Consider the following 15,821-nt stretch of genomic DNA (forward strand, 5'->3'; position numbering starts at 1 on the left):
AATTCAAGTAATCTATTAAGAACGAATTCAAACAAAAATAGTTGGGAAATACAAGCTTTTTGTTTGTTTTATAAACAGAGATGCTGTGACTGCTCGCAAACTGTAGCATAGTTTGTGGAGCTAAGCAATATTTGTTTGAAGGTCTTGCGGTAAAGCCATTTGCTGGTGAAACGAGGTCCATTGTAATTTGCACGGAGATCAAAGTCCTTCAGTGGTATACTTCAACTATTGTCGATATCAAGACAACAATTGTGCTTTGACTCACCAACTAAAAGCCACAAGTCCATCAATTGTGATTATCATGTGAATAGATGGACATTTTTTAATTGTTTGAATTTGAATTCTTTATTTCTTTCTTGTGTACTTCAGGAGAGGATTTTTGGATTATTAAAAGCAAGATTTAATGAACGTGCTTATAAACTTGCAGAGGTTTTATAAGTGATGTAAAACAATTTTTTCTTAAGATGGGGTCGTCTCTATAATAAAGCCGGAACCACATCAGAAAATTGTTCGAAATGTCTTTCAAGGGCTTTTAAGGCCTAAATAGCTCCACTAAACGAATGAACAAGGAGAGACATTATATCTAGAGCGACCCGACCGACAAATCCCCTTAATAAAAACAATCCCGTTAATGTAATAACACCTCGCTTTCACCAGGTCTGCTCTTGAAAACAGAAAGAAAAGCCATCTTTAAAAGAAGATGAAAACGTGGGCTATTAGAGCAAAGGTGTTGCCGGCGCTGAACTCGGGATGATCCGCATTCCCGCTTACGTGGTTCTCGGCTGCGGTGCCGACGTTCGCCTCGAGTCAACAAACAGAGCCGCGGCGAGCGCGGCGAGGCCGCTGACTTGTTATGCTTGGAGCGAGCTCCTGCCGTGTTGTACGCCCAAGTGTGGACCGGGCCCGGTTACAGACACAACGTGCACCGCAAAGCGTCCCCTTAATTGGCCCAAAGTGAAACAAAGTCCAGATGGCTTTAATAGACAATACTCACTATGGGAGGGGGGGACGCATTCCTATTTGCCTGTGCACCTCCGCCCCTTTCTCTCTTTCACCTCCATCTTTTGTTTTTCCTACATTCCTCATCCTTCTGCTCACTCAACCGTCCCTGGCCACATTTGAACATTTCATTTTAATAATGACTCAACACCCACACCATTAGATACATTTTTGATTGACAATGTCAGAGAGCAGAGGTGTGTTTAGGTTTGGCAGTTATACAATCTGCACTGCATCACACTTTGAAGGATTAAGAATATATTCACTCGTTCATGTATAAGATAATGAACTTTACTGTACCATTTCAACAATGTCAAATGGAGGGAGGCATCAACTAGAGGGGAGCCCCTAATTTGTACAAACATCATCTTCAATAATGCGCAAGGAACTCATTCAAAAAGTGTTCTCGTTAATATGATGTCTGTAACGCGGAAACCCAATTCACGCAAAAATAAGAAAAATGAAAACTTGAATGTTTTCACAGGACAACGACGACACGATCAACTGAAAAAGATATTTGAAACCAAACTACAAAACTACAAAAGTTGAATGCGGTGCATCTCAACATCATTATTGTTAAATGAATACTTCCCTGAAGCTCAGCATCATTATTATTATGGCTATTATTAGAGTAAAGACAATGTTTGATGCAGCTCTACTTTGTAGGTGTTTGCCGTGACTTTGTAAAATTGAGGTCCCGGTCCTTGTTATGCATGGCTCGATCACAATTAGATTGAAGCTTCCAATGAAAGGGAAAACGTGTTTCCATCGGCGATATGAAGTTATTTGAGAAGAAGGTATTAGAAATGGTTTTGATTAAATGTACCCCCTGTGGTGTACCTGAGGGACGTTTAAACGATAAAAGATGCGAGCATCAGCAGAACATGCACTGTGCAATCACTGCTCCTTCTGCATCCAAACGTGGCGGAAAAACCTCAAAGCAGCTGACACTTTTCAGCCTTACGGCTGACTGAACTCCATTTGTGGCACCTGGAGGTGCCATCTTACCAGAAGGACACGTCCAGCGGGTGAAAGTAGCACTTGGCGATGAGGTCAGCGAAGAAGGCCTCGGTCTCCCGGCATGCCGTCCCGTTGCCGATGACGACCCTGTTGCAGCTAGTGTGGACAAGCGGACGGGAGAGGGACAGTGAGCAACCTACACAAGTCAATAAGTACGAAGAGCATACAAGCAAATCTGGAGCGAGTGGAAGCTGTGGCAGTACCTGTATTTGATCATAAGGCGTCGCAGTTTTTCCGCTTCTCTATCATTGCGGCAGCCGTGCAGGTAGACGACATCAGTGTGGAGGATTTGACCTGGGAGCAGAAGAGATTGAAACGAGCGTGAGCCAGCAGACAAAGCTAGGCACGTTTGCTCTCGGTGAAACAACACTTGCCCATCACAGCGCGTTCATCCACATGCACGTGTCATTTGCCAATGTATGTCCTTTTACTCGTCAGAGAGCACCAAGCATTTACGGGCGAGGCATTTATTTTTTGCAGACCAAATAAATGACAGAGCACCAAGGAGGAATTTAATTTCCACTGACAAAAAAAATGAGTTAGATGGGATCAAGCTTTTAGTCGAAGGCATTTATTTTTCACCGACACACACAAAGAAAATTGCAGTTAGAGTACCAAGCATGCATTAATGGTGAGGCTTATTTTTCAACGCTTAGCACTTTGTCAAGCTTCTTTGCCCATGCCATTTAAAGTGGGTGAGGTATAACGTCAAAGTTTGATCATCATTTTGAGGATTTGTCAAGTTGGAAAAATATTTGCCGAAATTGATCAGAAATTGGCTGAATGTGTCTATCATATGACGACACATGAAAAAAAGCTTACAATTTTTCCATTTCTCATTTGCTTGTCGTGCAGGTGTGAGTGGCCAACTTCATCGTCATTTTTTTTTCACGAGGGTCCACATCGCATCATGTTCTCTCACCAGTTGGGGAGAGCATTGCCAGCTTGCAGCCGTGTCTGAAGCCGGGGTCCACCCCCATCATGGCGCAGCCCCGGACTGGACACACCAACAAGCGCTGGCGGAGGTTCCGCACAAACATGGCGACCGATTCCTTCTCGGCTGTTTTGGTCAGGTTCGTTCTAAAAACAGACAGACGGGGAAATGAGGCTGGAAATTGAGGGTGAGGCTGAAGTGAAGTGAGTTTGGCAAACCTGTACGATCTGGTGAGAAAAGGCACAATGAGCCTTTTGTAAGAGTCCTCTACTGAATCCTTGATGAGCTCTTGAAGCTCTTCCCGAGCGTACGTCTTTGGTTTCCACCTGCATTGGAAAAAAGGTTTTGTTTATCAAACACACTGTAGTGCGTGTGTGTGTGTGTGTGTGGGGGGGTGTGTGTGTGTGCGTGTGCGTGTGCGTGTGTGTGTGTGTGTGAGCGTGCGCACGCGCTAGTCTGTGTATAAGCTGTGACCTGTTGTTGATGCACCACCACAAGAAGTTCTTCTTGACCCTGTCGGGGATGTTCACCTTCACTGTCAAAATCTTGAGAGTCTCCCCTCGGTTGATGGCCAACGTCTGCGCAGCACATCAAAGAAGATGTGGTTAATGCAATATACTCTGTGGTGGGAAGGTAGAGGAAACAATGCAATGGTGCGCTTCATTTCTCTTATTTAGGTAGCGTGGATAATTTATATCGGTTGTGAAGAGCCAAAAGGTAAGGGGATTTTATTGGGGGAGAACACCATCAAAAAAATACATAGCAAAATTAGTCAAAATACAGCTTTCGAAATACTGATTATTATTTAATTACGTCATTATTGTTAAATGAATTATATGGGCTTGACACAAAGACACAATGATATCAATAAACTTTTCAGTCGTTTCAGAGACGTTTGGGAGTACTCTGCCATCCGTCATCTTTCTTATAAGGAGGAAGGAAGATTCTCAATAGGGTAGAGGTCAGGGGAGGATGGTGGCCACACCATCAGTTGTTTCCCCCGCTAAAGGTTTTCTGCGAATGTGTTTTAAATGTAATTTTGCTAGCTACTTTTCTGTTTGGCTTTTGAATGTTAACTGTTGTGTCTGTTTAATGCTTGTAGCTGTTGCCTTTGCTTGTGTGAAGCACATTGAGTTGCCCTGTGTATGAAATGTGTAAGAATGAAACTGCTTTGCCCTGATACCCACAGTAGCTCAAACTTCAATGATATGTTGTCTTGCATGAGAATGACTATTAGAGAAGGTGTGATCCTCATTTTTATTCCAGAAAAGGGTCGCATCCACTCCATGGCTGAGGTAATGAAATGATGACAAACAAATTTGAATACAGCCACAGAATACAAAAACTTAAAACACTTCCTACTCTCCACACGCACAATTGAGTGACGAGCCTCCGAGTGTGTCCGGTGGCCAGGCCTGTTGTGCTGTGTTTTGCCCCCACCATCGCCTCCCCCTTCAGAGGAACTGTTACATGCTGTTAAGCAAACAGTAGTAAGTGTCTGACCTTTTCAGCGGGGACCCTTTAGCCCTCCGCGGCGTGAGGCACGAGAAACGAGACGTCAATCTGGAGCCCAAGTGGAAAAAGCGAGCTGACAAATGCCACCACTGTGCCACCGTCAGCGGCGAGGACCGCCAGGCCTGCCCCCGCCACCCACGCACGCACGCGCCGTGCCACAACCATTAGAGCTCAGCGGCACCCTCGCACAAAAGCGACAACGGCAACATGAAAAACACAGCTAATGGCATGTCAGGGGCGAGCTTGCTCGAATTAGGGTGAAATTTAGATTTCTCCCCGGATGGCATGTTGCCGCTGCAGGCGGCCTCCCTGACTGCGATGACATTTCTCAAGTGATATTCGTCAAATCGCACATCTCCCGACAGACGCCCAACATCTGCAAAAGCCCGAGAGGTTAAAGTAGTTAAACGAACATAGCCCAGGCTAAATCTGCGCACCGTCATTTTAAAGAATCTGGAAAACGGACATATTTAGTCACCCAAAACATTGCCAAACTAGTATGTTTGCCTGACTGACTCCTTTGATTGACCACACGGGGCCCTTAATGAAATCCAATGTGTACTGAACTGTGATTTTGGTGAGCCAGACGACCTAGGAGTGACACAGCAAATGTAATTACTGCTTACTCCCCAATTTGACAGACTTTACACTTTGACGAACAGATAGCCGCCTCACACTTGAGTCTTGGATTTGTTTGTAGGTGGAGTTTTCTTGGCCTCCGGTACCTAGTCCTTGCTTACACAATTCAATGCCTGCTGTGGTCCACCTGCAGATGGGATGTGGTGGCACCCTGATGGCTTGCGAAACCTGCCGTCTGCAGGAGGTCTCTAATGTTCAACAATATGTTCTATGCACCTTCACTAATCTAAATATGGCATTCTGATTAATATTGCATTTGTGGAATACGAGTTAAGAAGCAAAATCCACCCGTTTTTGCCATCTCAGGGGGTGGCCACTTTGTCACTTCTGTCGACTGAAAATGACATCACGGTTGCTCAGGGCTCAGGTAACGACCAATCACGGCTCACCTGTTTTCTGAAGCTGAGACATGAATGGTTGTTACCTGAGCCCTGAGTAACTATGATGTCATTTTCAGTCGACAGCAAGTCAAAAATGGGTGGATTTTACTGCTTGAGTCATATTCCACAACAGCAATGTTAATCAGAATTCCATGTTTAGACTAGTGGGGCTGCATTTTCTTTTTGTAAAATAAAAACAATTGGGGGAAAAAAAAAAGAAGCAAAATCCACCCGTTTTTGCCATCTCAGGGGGCAGCCATTTTGCCACTTTCGACTGAAAATCACATCACAGTTGCTCAGGGCTCAGACCAATCACGGCCCACCTGTTTTCTGAAGTTGAGCCTTGATTGGTTCTGACCTGAGCAGCTGTGATGTCATTTCCAGTTGACAGAAAGTGGCAAAATGGCCGTCCCCTGAGATGGATTTTATTGCTTAACTCATTCCACAAACGCAATATTAATCGTAATGCTGTGTTTAAACTAGTGGGGCTGCATAGACCATTTTCTTGTTAAAAAAAAAAAAAAAAAAAAACTTTTGGTTGACATCCCCTTTACCAGCTCCCGATGTAAAATGCCTTGATATAACCTCTAATGTGATTTGGCGCTTTATAAATTCAATCTAACTGAACTGATATGTACTGAATTGAATGTATCTTCCCCAAAAGAGTCCACAGAAAACACAAGTGGGTGGCCCAAATGTCTCACAACAATACGAGGCCAGACGTCATAGTCGAGCCTACATGTTCCTCACTTTCTCCCCGGCTTGGGTCACTAGCCGCAGACTGCGGGTGATCCGAGAGGAAGGGTGATGCGAGACAGAGCGAGAAGTGTGCGTTTGCGCATTAAGTCGGGCCCAGAGTGACAGGTAGCGAGGTAGCGGCCAACGCCTGACGAGAGCACACAGACAGAGCGTCGTCATCACCCGTCCGACAGCGGCAGAAAGCCCCCGCGGGGCAGGGCAGCCGGCCAACCGCTGTCCTCTCGCTATCTGTCTCCTTGTCTCTCTCCATCTTTCTTTAGAGGAATACTGTCATCAACACATCCATCCACACCATGCAAACACACACACTGACCTGGATGACACAACTGGGACACGAGGCTGTTTCCAAAAGCTCATGCATTCAGTTTATCAGGCATTGAAGGTCAATAAAGTCAAAGTGTGTGTTCTCACTACGTTACAACTTTTCTCAGAAAAGCGCTATCGATTCGTGCAGTACGAATGAATTTTAAATACTGAAATATTTAATTTTAAAAAATGCATTAAAGGAAAGACAAAAAAAAAAAAGAGTCTTTCAAATGCAGGAGGTCTGAAAAAAAATCGGAGTAATTATATTCATGATACACGGTAAATTTTCAATGTAAACTCCAGTCAATTGATATTTTTTAGATTCTGGATAAGCACTGACTCTGCAAGCACAAGAGCGGATCAGTCATCATGAGGGAACGCGGCCCCATCGAGGCCCCACTCATCTTGACACAAACATGGCACCCGCACACTGACTGTCCCTCTAACGCTCATGCTTCACCATAAAAACAAACAAGCGCGGACGACCTTTGACTTGACATAAAGGCCCTCCCAAAAAATAAATAAATACATTTTATTTTTATTTTTTTTCAAAAAGAGCAGAATTTAGTATGTAGTGTATTGCACGTACATATACTTTAAAAGTCCATATTGAGCAATTTCATGTCAAAGCAACCAAGAAGGTTCCCTTCAACTCATAGATTTTCTTCAAATTAAGGTAAGGTTGGAAATTAGGGCACGACTGATGTGATTTTTTTTTTTTAGGCCAATACAGATTCCAATATTTGACAGAACATAATTTAAATAACCAATGAATCAGCCGATTAATTATAAAATATATTTGATATTTTCCCTTAATGCTTACAACAATAAAGATACTAAATACTAAAGTACAGAGAGAAAAATTGGCAAAAAGCAGCCAGTTGTTTTGTTTTTTTATTTTGGGGGGGATGTTTGAATGTCATTATCTTTGTCTTACGTTGTGTGTTAGCATGTCCAAGAAAAAAAAAATCTGCTACAAATCTATTGGAAATGGACAGAAAAGGCCAGAACGCAAAACATTTTTGTTCCTAAACGGCTAAATTAAAGTTATAGGCTAACAAACAGAAAGACAATTTGAGAATCAAAGCGAGACTCGTTGGTTGCACTTGTGCAAGCTTAAGTGCTGCTCGTATATGTGAAAGGCAGAGCAAAACAAACTTGCTCCACCTGTCCATCAAAGCGGAGTGTTTAATTGATGAAGCAGCTCCATTTATGCCGAGCCCTCTGCAGGCGAGCCCCTGACCGCTGCGCTTAGCTGCCGATTGATCGCAGAGCAAGTGGCATCGCGGCCCGCAAATCCGTCCTGGCGTACGCCGGCTGCTTATAGCTATGAGCTAAATGCGCACTCCTCACAAGAAGGCCTTAAAATCAAATCTGAAGGCATTACCGCCGAATCCCAGCTCGGCGTCTCGACGTGCGTCAAAAGAATTATGCGTCAAGACGCGCGGGCTGGTTGTGGGAGTTCTCAACAGATTGATATTGATTCAATTATCAAACTGTTCAATCAGTCTTCAAGTGGGAGTCACTGGTGTTGGCTAATGGCTATAGTTCATCTAGATAGACCAGGGGTGTCCAAACTCGGTCCTGAAGGGCCGGTCTCCTGCCTGTTTTCCACCTATCCCTGCTGAAACACACCTGCTTCAAAAGATCATGATCAAGCTTCTTCAGAGCTTGTTGATGAGCTGATCATTTGAATCAGGTGTGTTGCAGCAGCGACAGATGGAAAACAGGCAGGAAAGCGGCCCTTGAGGACTGGAGCTGGACATGTCTGATCTAGACTGAGGAGTGATCAGGAAGTACTTTAAATGCCTCTACAACAAAGAAAAAAAATTTGCATGTTTGTGTATGATTAGGGGAGAAAATGTCATTTGAATGTGTCAATGTCAAAAACAAACGTCAGTGTGATCACATTAACTCTTCATCATCATCTTGATGTTTTTGATAGGAATTTATTCTAGTGAAATTACAACTTTATTGGTATAAAACGACCAAACTTTCTTCTCACATTTTTGTAATGTTTTTTCCCCCAAAATTCTGATTTTACTGTCATAATACTAGTCTTTTTTCACAAAGTTCTGACTTTTCTCACAAATTTACAAATCTATAGTCGTATTATTGCCTTTTTTTCCCCAAAAGCTTATTCTTGTAAGATTACAGCTTTTTACCCCAATGTTATGACACAATTCCTGAGCAGTTACAACTTTTTGTGAGGTGGTGTTGCTAATCTATATTCCCGATCGGAAACTTAATGTGGCAATGCCGATTTGTGCACAGTTACCCCAAAAAATCAGGACTTTTTTTCTCTTGGTTTATGCGACCCGGTTCCAAATAGCCCAAGGGCAATCTGGGGACTTGAGACCAGTGTTTTAAACAATATTTTTCTCATTTAAAAAGGTAAGAAAAAATTGGGGCATTTTGGGGGACTAGAAGGGAATTTGGGCATTTCAATTCATTTCAATGGGGACAATTCATGCAAGATTCAAGGAAATAGAGCCATGTGAGTTCAGTCATACAACAGATTCAAGTCCTAAGTCAAGGTACCGCTGCAAGTCACATTCGAGACGTAAATGCAAAACGGATCAGAGAAAAGGTTGATAAAAGTACTCCTTAATATATGGAAATGCACATGCAATATTTTGCAAATATCTCAATCAACTAGTAAATACTTATTACAGGAGCAACTCTAATATTGTACAATATCTGTTTCAGCCCAATCTTTCCCTCCAACAGGGTGGAGGCGGAGGACTTGCACCAAAATGTGATAAAGAAAACCGGCGAGCGTGCACTCTAACACACACACATGCGCGCGCCCCCCCCCCCCCCCGTCTCCCACCTGCTCTGCGCTCACCACCCCCGCCGACTTGATGGCAAGAAAAGGTTCATTTTAGCCGCAGTCCGACAGCTATCAGGGTCACTGTGGATTAACGCTCTGTGACAAAAGCGAGTCATCGAATTAAGTGGCTGAGAGAGAAGAGGAGCTGAGGGGGGATAAATGACGAACACTCCTCCATCTGTGCTCTCTTCCTTCCTTCCTTCCTTCCCTCCCTCCTTCCCTGCTTCCTTTGCTCGGGGCAGCAAGAGCTGTCAGGGCCAGAGAGCGCCTGTCAGTCAGGCGCTCTAATCCAATGGCATGTCGACGGGGGACATGTCACATATGTTAAGAGGAGAGAACGAGGGGGACTTGCTGGTTGTGCGCGTGCGCGCGCGTGTGTGTGTGTGTGTGTTATTTAAAGACTGCAGGGTAGAGCCCGCTTGCCAGAGAGTGTTGGTGCGGCACAGAGGCGGCAGCGGCTGACGGGAGCCGTGATGACATATGAGGCCCGGGACCAACTCTGAGTAACCCACCAGTCACTGGGGGGTGGCGGGCATGGTGGGGGTGCGGGGCGGTTGCGACAGAGCGGGTAACAAGGCTAACCGCGACTGACGTGACTTCGTGTTCGTCAGCGGCACGCACGGGGCACAAACAGATGGCATGTGTTGCTAAGGGTGTACGTGACGGAAAAGTCAAAACATTTCTCGCGCATGGGAGATAATCAGAGCCTTTAAAGTTCATTTGGATTGACACTGTTCATTACTTTACACAAAAGCAACTTCATCAAACCAAAATGAGCTTGCAATATTCTCTACAAGTCATTAACTCATTCACTGCCATTGACATATTTGTCTTTTCACAGTCCAGCCATTCAATCCCTGAAATTTATTTATATTTTTTTTCAAATGTGGTAAAAAGGGTAAAAGTGGGTCTGAAAATGTCTGGCAGTGAATGAGTTACCTAAAAAAAAACATACTTTAAGCCTTGAGAGTGTTAGCTCGATAGTTTTAATTGGAGACCGTTTCAGCCTAAATTAGCAATTAAGACACTTTCTGTCTTTGCAGCGCCACCAAAAAGCACACCTGTGGAGGTAATCTTGTAGATTCTCAGTGAGATGATGTTTCAAGCCATGTGCTCAAAAGTGTCACGTGAGGTCAAGAATGACGACGGTTTGACCTTCAACTTTTGAACCATATTTTTCCCGCAACATTACCACTTTTGTTTCTGTTGACTTTGGGGGGTGCGCCGTACATTCCACTCCCAGTTGAAGTTCAATTCAAACTAAACATCAAACAAAGAACTGGACCCTGTGTCTTTAAAATAAGCACATACCCTGCTTAGCTTAATGCTAACAAACGATGCAAAACACCATTCACATGTTAACAGTTAGCGTCAATATTCGCAATTTTAAAAGCAACAGAATACACACACTAGAGAAACACATGTAGACTGATATAATGCTCACAGGCATATATTCTTTATCCTCTAAAAAATGCCGTATTACAGCATCTTACTGAGTCACTTAGAGAAGTAGTAGAATTAAGTAATATTTTTCTTTGATTGTGTCTGTGTGACTGTTCTACTTCCTTCAGGCGGCCAAGGTGGGCACACAGGAAGGAGCAGTACAATGAAATGAATTGCAGCATTAAATCTTGATGCACAAATTGTTTCGGTCTTCATATTCAATGTAATGATGTTTTCAAAAAGTACAAGATTATGAAGGTTTTTGGCCATGGGAATGGGACGGTAAGGATTTACGGCATTTCAACGGGGAAAGATCATTTGGGATACATCTGTTACGAGCGTGGTCACAGTGCATATTCAATTTGTATCCCAAGGCACTACTATATATTGTGAAAATGACAACTTTATGGCGTACCTGGTGAGGCTGGACCCGCCGGACCGTGCTGGTGAAGTCGAAATAGAGGTGGAACTTGTCAACATCCTGCTTTTTGAATTTCTGAGCCGCCAGCTTCTTGTCGCCCGGCTCCGACTTCTCTTCTTTCTCCTTGAGAGCAGTCTTGGTCATCGACGAGTGGAGGTGCACGTCGTCATTCTCACACCTACAGGTGCAGAGCCATATTTAAAAAGAGGGAAGACAAAGGGCTTACTTTTGTGTGTGTGTGTGTGTGTGTGTGTGTGTGTGTGTGGATGTGCTCTCACAATGTTTTCACATAAGTGAGCGTTTCGGGGTCTTTGGCGATGGTGTAGGCCAGAATATGGAGCACGCCTGTTGACACCTCTTCCACAGACGAGAGACCTGATGCAAAACACACAAACAAAAGTGACTTCATGTTCAAGTTTGACGATGGCTCTTACAGACTTTTGTGCCCCAAGTTTGGTGTCCGTCAGTGAAACTGGTGTCACACAAATTTTTCAAAAATTTCAAAGGAGCACTACTTAGGCCCAACTTAGTTTTGGTTTGTATTCAAGATGCCTAAAAAACATTCAATTTCACTAGGACGCAGCTTGCAAAAATTCAAAAGTGAAAGAGGCGATTCATTTATCAATTAATAAACACCATAATTGCAGTGCCATACACGTTTCTGAGTTATTTCTACATGGTGTGTGTGTGTGTATGTCGCACCTTCTATTTGGGGTTTGACCCATGTCCTTAAATCCAGCGTGTGCGGCGCTTCAATCAGTGCAATGGCAGCTGCCTCGAGGCCCAGCGCTTTGGCCTTGCGCACTTTGGTCACCTTGCATCCTTTCTTGTAAGGAGTGTACTGCAAAAACAAGACAGTTTGACTGTGTGTGTGCTTTTTTTTTTTTTTTTTTTTTTACATTCTATTTGAGTTAGAAATGATATTGTAATGATAGAAATGATATCCTGACCACATGATCCAGTTCATCGGTAGACCGGCAGCTCCTCAGGCTTTTTTCAAGTTCGGTAGTCAAAATGCCGTCTTTTTTCAGGGTGCTAACCACAGACTGGGTCTTCTTTGCCAAAGCACTACAACAAGATACACATTAGGTTGCATGAATGATCCATATTCGAACAAGAAAAGTAGACATTTCGCTCTCAATTGTCATTGTCTCTCTAGCAACCGGTAGCTAGACTACATTATGTTATGCAACTAGTTGTATGCATTGCAACAACATTTCACATTATTACTCCTATACGATATTGTACATATAGTAAGATTTAAAGTCTTCTGCAGTTGTTGTGGGTAAAAATAAATAAATTTTAAAAAAGTCTCAAAATGTGCCTAACCTCTAGAATGTACGCATTATTCCTCAAAACTTGAATTTCCCCCGGGGATGATAATAAGAAATAATAAAAGCATCATAATGCATCAATGCTGCTTTTGTACACATTTCTTTTTTGTTGACTTGTGTATTATACTTTATGTGTGTGCACATTTTTGAGTGACAATTGCTGGTGTTGTCACCCTAAATGATATTACTCTCAAAGATGGTTAGTTGGCGCCACCTACAGCCAAACATAAAATATGCAGCCTACATCGACATATGTGATTGGCTCAGCCAAGGAGTTTTGAAACAGTGAAGTTGCTCCAATTAAATTTAGCTGGATTGATTTCCAACACATTGGCAACATCATGAAATTACATAGATACATACATACATATGTATGTAATACATATTTTATAATGGATAAGCCATATTCTGCAGCAAATTAAATTTAACATGGTGTAAGAACAATAATGTGTTCTACCTACGAACATTTATTCTATCACACGGAAATACCCACACTAGTTTAATGCCATCAGGGATATCATTAGTTCAAGTTGTAAGTTGCTCTTCTGAAGAGATTCTGAAAATGGACGAATGAGGCATGCGGATGCTAAAGCCTCGGAGGACGTGGTTTACGCAGCTCACCACAGCTCTTCGTACACCAGCTGGACATCGCGAACGGCGTCGGCGTCCATGTGATTGATCATCTCCTTGCGGTAGCGCACCATGAAGGGCACCGTGTTGTCCTCGCGCAGCAGCGTGACAACGTTGGAGCACACCCAACGCTCCACGCACGTCATCGTGGACAGTACCTGAGCGCACAAACGGACATGTCATGATGTGTGAGTGCACATCAAAATGTTACTATCAGCAATGAAGGGGACATGTAAAGGGGATGTAAAATTGAGTTTCAAGAGCGTATACACGAGCCATTTCAGTAATTTCATCAGTTTTCCTTTCGAAAATCAATGAATTTTACTGCTGAGTATTTGTTTCAATTATTGGCAGTTGTTATCATTCTAAAAGTACAAATAGTTTTCAAGAAAAAAGTTATATTTTCCCAAACTGAAATTAAACAACCAAGTACAGTAAATCTTGTGTTTTCTTGCCTATTTCTGAAAATAGAAACAGCACTGAGACAAAATACCTCAATCAGGTCCCAGTGCATATCGAGTTCCCCTTTCACCGCCGATTGCGGCTGTTTGGACTGGCGAGCCGACTGGCAGCCTGTCTTCTGCTTCTTCAGTGCAGGCTCATCAAAGGTGAAGTCGTCATCGTCTTCTTCCTTCTTTGCGGTCAGGCCGGCAAATGACGGGCCTTCCTGGGCCCAGGTATCTGATTTGGAGATGGTAAATGACATCCTCTGCATGGGAAAGCAGATTCACAATGAGCAACTGAACAAAACAATGTCTTTTCAGTTGAATCACACCTCCTCTTTTGTTCTGACGCCTGGTCCAGCCTCTGTCGATCCTGATTGTGCATCTTCAGCCTGTACATTTGCTTTGCTTTTAGGCTTATGTTTCTTTAGCTTAGCTTCAGGTGCTTTTATGCCCCTCTTGGTCGCTTCATTTTTAGGCACTCTGGGTGCAGTTTGGACACTGGGGATTGGCTTTGTCTCTGGTGGCTTCCAGTCTTCTTCATTGTCAGTGTGGTTACTGTTGGAGGTAAGAAAAAAAAATATTTCCTGTAATGTCTCTGCTACGCAACACTTGACATTATGTTGAACAAACTGTGTGCAGAACACCAAGCATACAAAGAGCGGGTGAAGAAAACTCATAAGCCTGGCCATTAGGGTAACTTAGCACAAAACTCTGGCAAATATGCAACAATTTTTAATATTATTTTAAATCGCCTCCAGTCTTCTTCATTGTAACTATTACTACTCAGCACAGTGATCCTGTACGGGGTAACTTGTTGGCCGATTGATCTATTTTAATCAAATTTGTTTGAGTTTGCGGGACAATTTCTTTTCTTTTAGATTTCATATAGGCTTCCGTAGTTCTAAGCACGTCCCACCTGATGTGCACTGCTTGCACTAACAACACGGCTCTTGTGATTTTTTTTCACAAACGCATTAAGTAAATTTAATTCCCACTAAGAAACGGACAACGTGATCGGGATCATTTTCTTTCCGCCTAACATTTCCGACAGGATGGCCATTTATACATACCAAAGTCAATGATTTATTGACATGTTGTAACGTTTTGACCCGAGGCCCTTGCTACACATTGCCTCACCTCCACAACTCCGACTGCAGGGGATGTGACATCAATAATCCTGTGTCTCCACCTCATGACAGTCATACAACAGAATAAATAGCTTTGTGTTCAACTAAACAGGATTCAACATAAGTAAATTTTGTGGGGGACGAGTTAAAATCATTGTTTCAGTTTATAGACTTTTGACACTTTTGTTTTGGTGGTGTGCCTCTACATTTATCCAATACGTGCCAATTGTCTCAATAAAGGTTGGAAAAAACGCCAAGTACATTGTATCTGTGCGCAAAACCATTACCTGGCGAAGAGAGGGTAAACCTTACTAGCAGAAGTAAACGCGAAACATGTTACCACTTAAATGCTCACCTGTCCTCGTCTGACACCAAATCCACGTAGCTCACTTTGACAGTGGTTCTTGCTCTTCGACTCATCTCTCTTGAGGAGGGTTGAATATAAAGACGTCTTTCGGTACCTATGACAGTGAACAAGACGCCAAATAAAGACCACAAAGTGGTCTTTTATTTTTGCTAGCTGGTTCTTGGCTAGGTTGCCGTCAGTCACTAGTCAAACAGCCGAGCTCATTTCAAATTTGGCGCGTCACTAGCTCACTGTCATGACGGCAAGCGACGACTTGGACTCGACGTTTTTCCCTCGACGCAACGTTCACAGGCAATATAATAAACCTTTCCCTTTATTTCGCTGATAATTCACATCATTTAAGGTAGCAAATTGGCCGGTTGGAGAAAAACTCCTGTGGTCTCCACTTCTTCTAACAAATTAAACAAGAAGCGTCGTCGATTCAACGCACGCTGTCGCCCCCTAAAGACACTGAGGGAAATAGCAACACACTGACACGATTCATTTCATTGATTTGATACAAAAAAAATTTAAGCGGCAGAAAGAAGTAAAACAAAAACTTCGATGATAGATAGATAGATAGATAGATAGATAGATAGATAGATAGATAGATAGATAGATGGACGGAAGGATGGATGGATGGATGATGGATGGATGGACGGACAGACAGACGGGACATGAAAGGAATT

General features: G+C 43.1%; 1 protein-coding gene across 1 annotated transcript in view; it reads right to left on the reverse strand.

The window, feature by feature from the left end:
- srbd1 (S1 RNA binding domain 1) overlaps positions 1-15,608 on the reverse strand; it is a 41,022-nt gene extending 25,414 nt beyond the window's left edge. The window contains exons 1-13 of the mRNA XM_086046084.1: positions 15,142-15,608; positions 13,989-14,214; positions 13,707-13,922; positions 13,205-13,371; positions 12,200-12,317; positions 11,952-12,090; positions 11,528-11,624; positions 11,244-11,427; positions 3,428-3,531; positions 3,172-3,279; positions 2,942-3,099; positions 2,223-2,313; positions 2,008-2,115 (exon numbers count right to left, since the gene is read on the reverse strand). Coding sequence (XP_085902210.1) covers positions 2,008-2,115; positions 2,223-2,313; positions 2,942-3,099; positions 3,172-3,279; positions 3,428-3,531; positions 11,244-11,427; positions 11,528-11,624; positions 11,952-12,090; positions 12,200-12,317; positions 13,205-13,371; positions 13,707-13,922; positions 13,989-14,214; positions 15,142-15,206 — 1,781 coding nt within the window. The 5' untranslated portion in view covers positions 15,207-15,608. The remainder of the gene's footprint in view (positions 1-2,007; positions 2,116-2,222; positions 2,314-2,941; positions 3,100-3,171; positions 3,280-3,427; positions 3,532-11,243; positions 11,428-11,527; positions 11,625-11,951; positions 12,091-12,199; positions 12,318-13,204; positions 13,372-13,706; positions 13,923-13,988; positions 14,215-15,141) is intronic.
- Between the last annotated feature and the right edge of the window lie 213 nt (positions 15,609-15,821).

The sequence above is a fragment of the Filicampus tigris genome, chromosome 11, assembly GCF_054856515.1.
Source record: "Filicampus tigris isolate MCC_2025a chromosome 11, RoL_Ftig_1.0, whole genome shotgun sequence".
NCBI lineage: Eukaryota > Metazoa > Chordata > Actinopteri > Syngnathiformes > Syngnathidae > Filicampus > Filicampus tigris.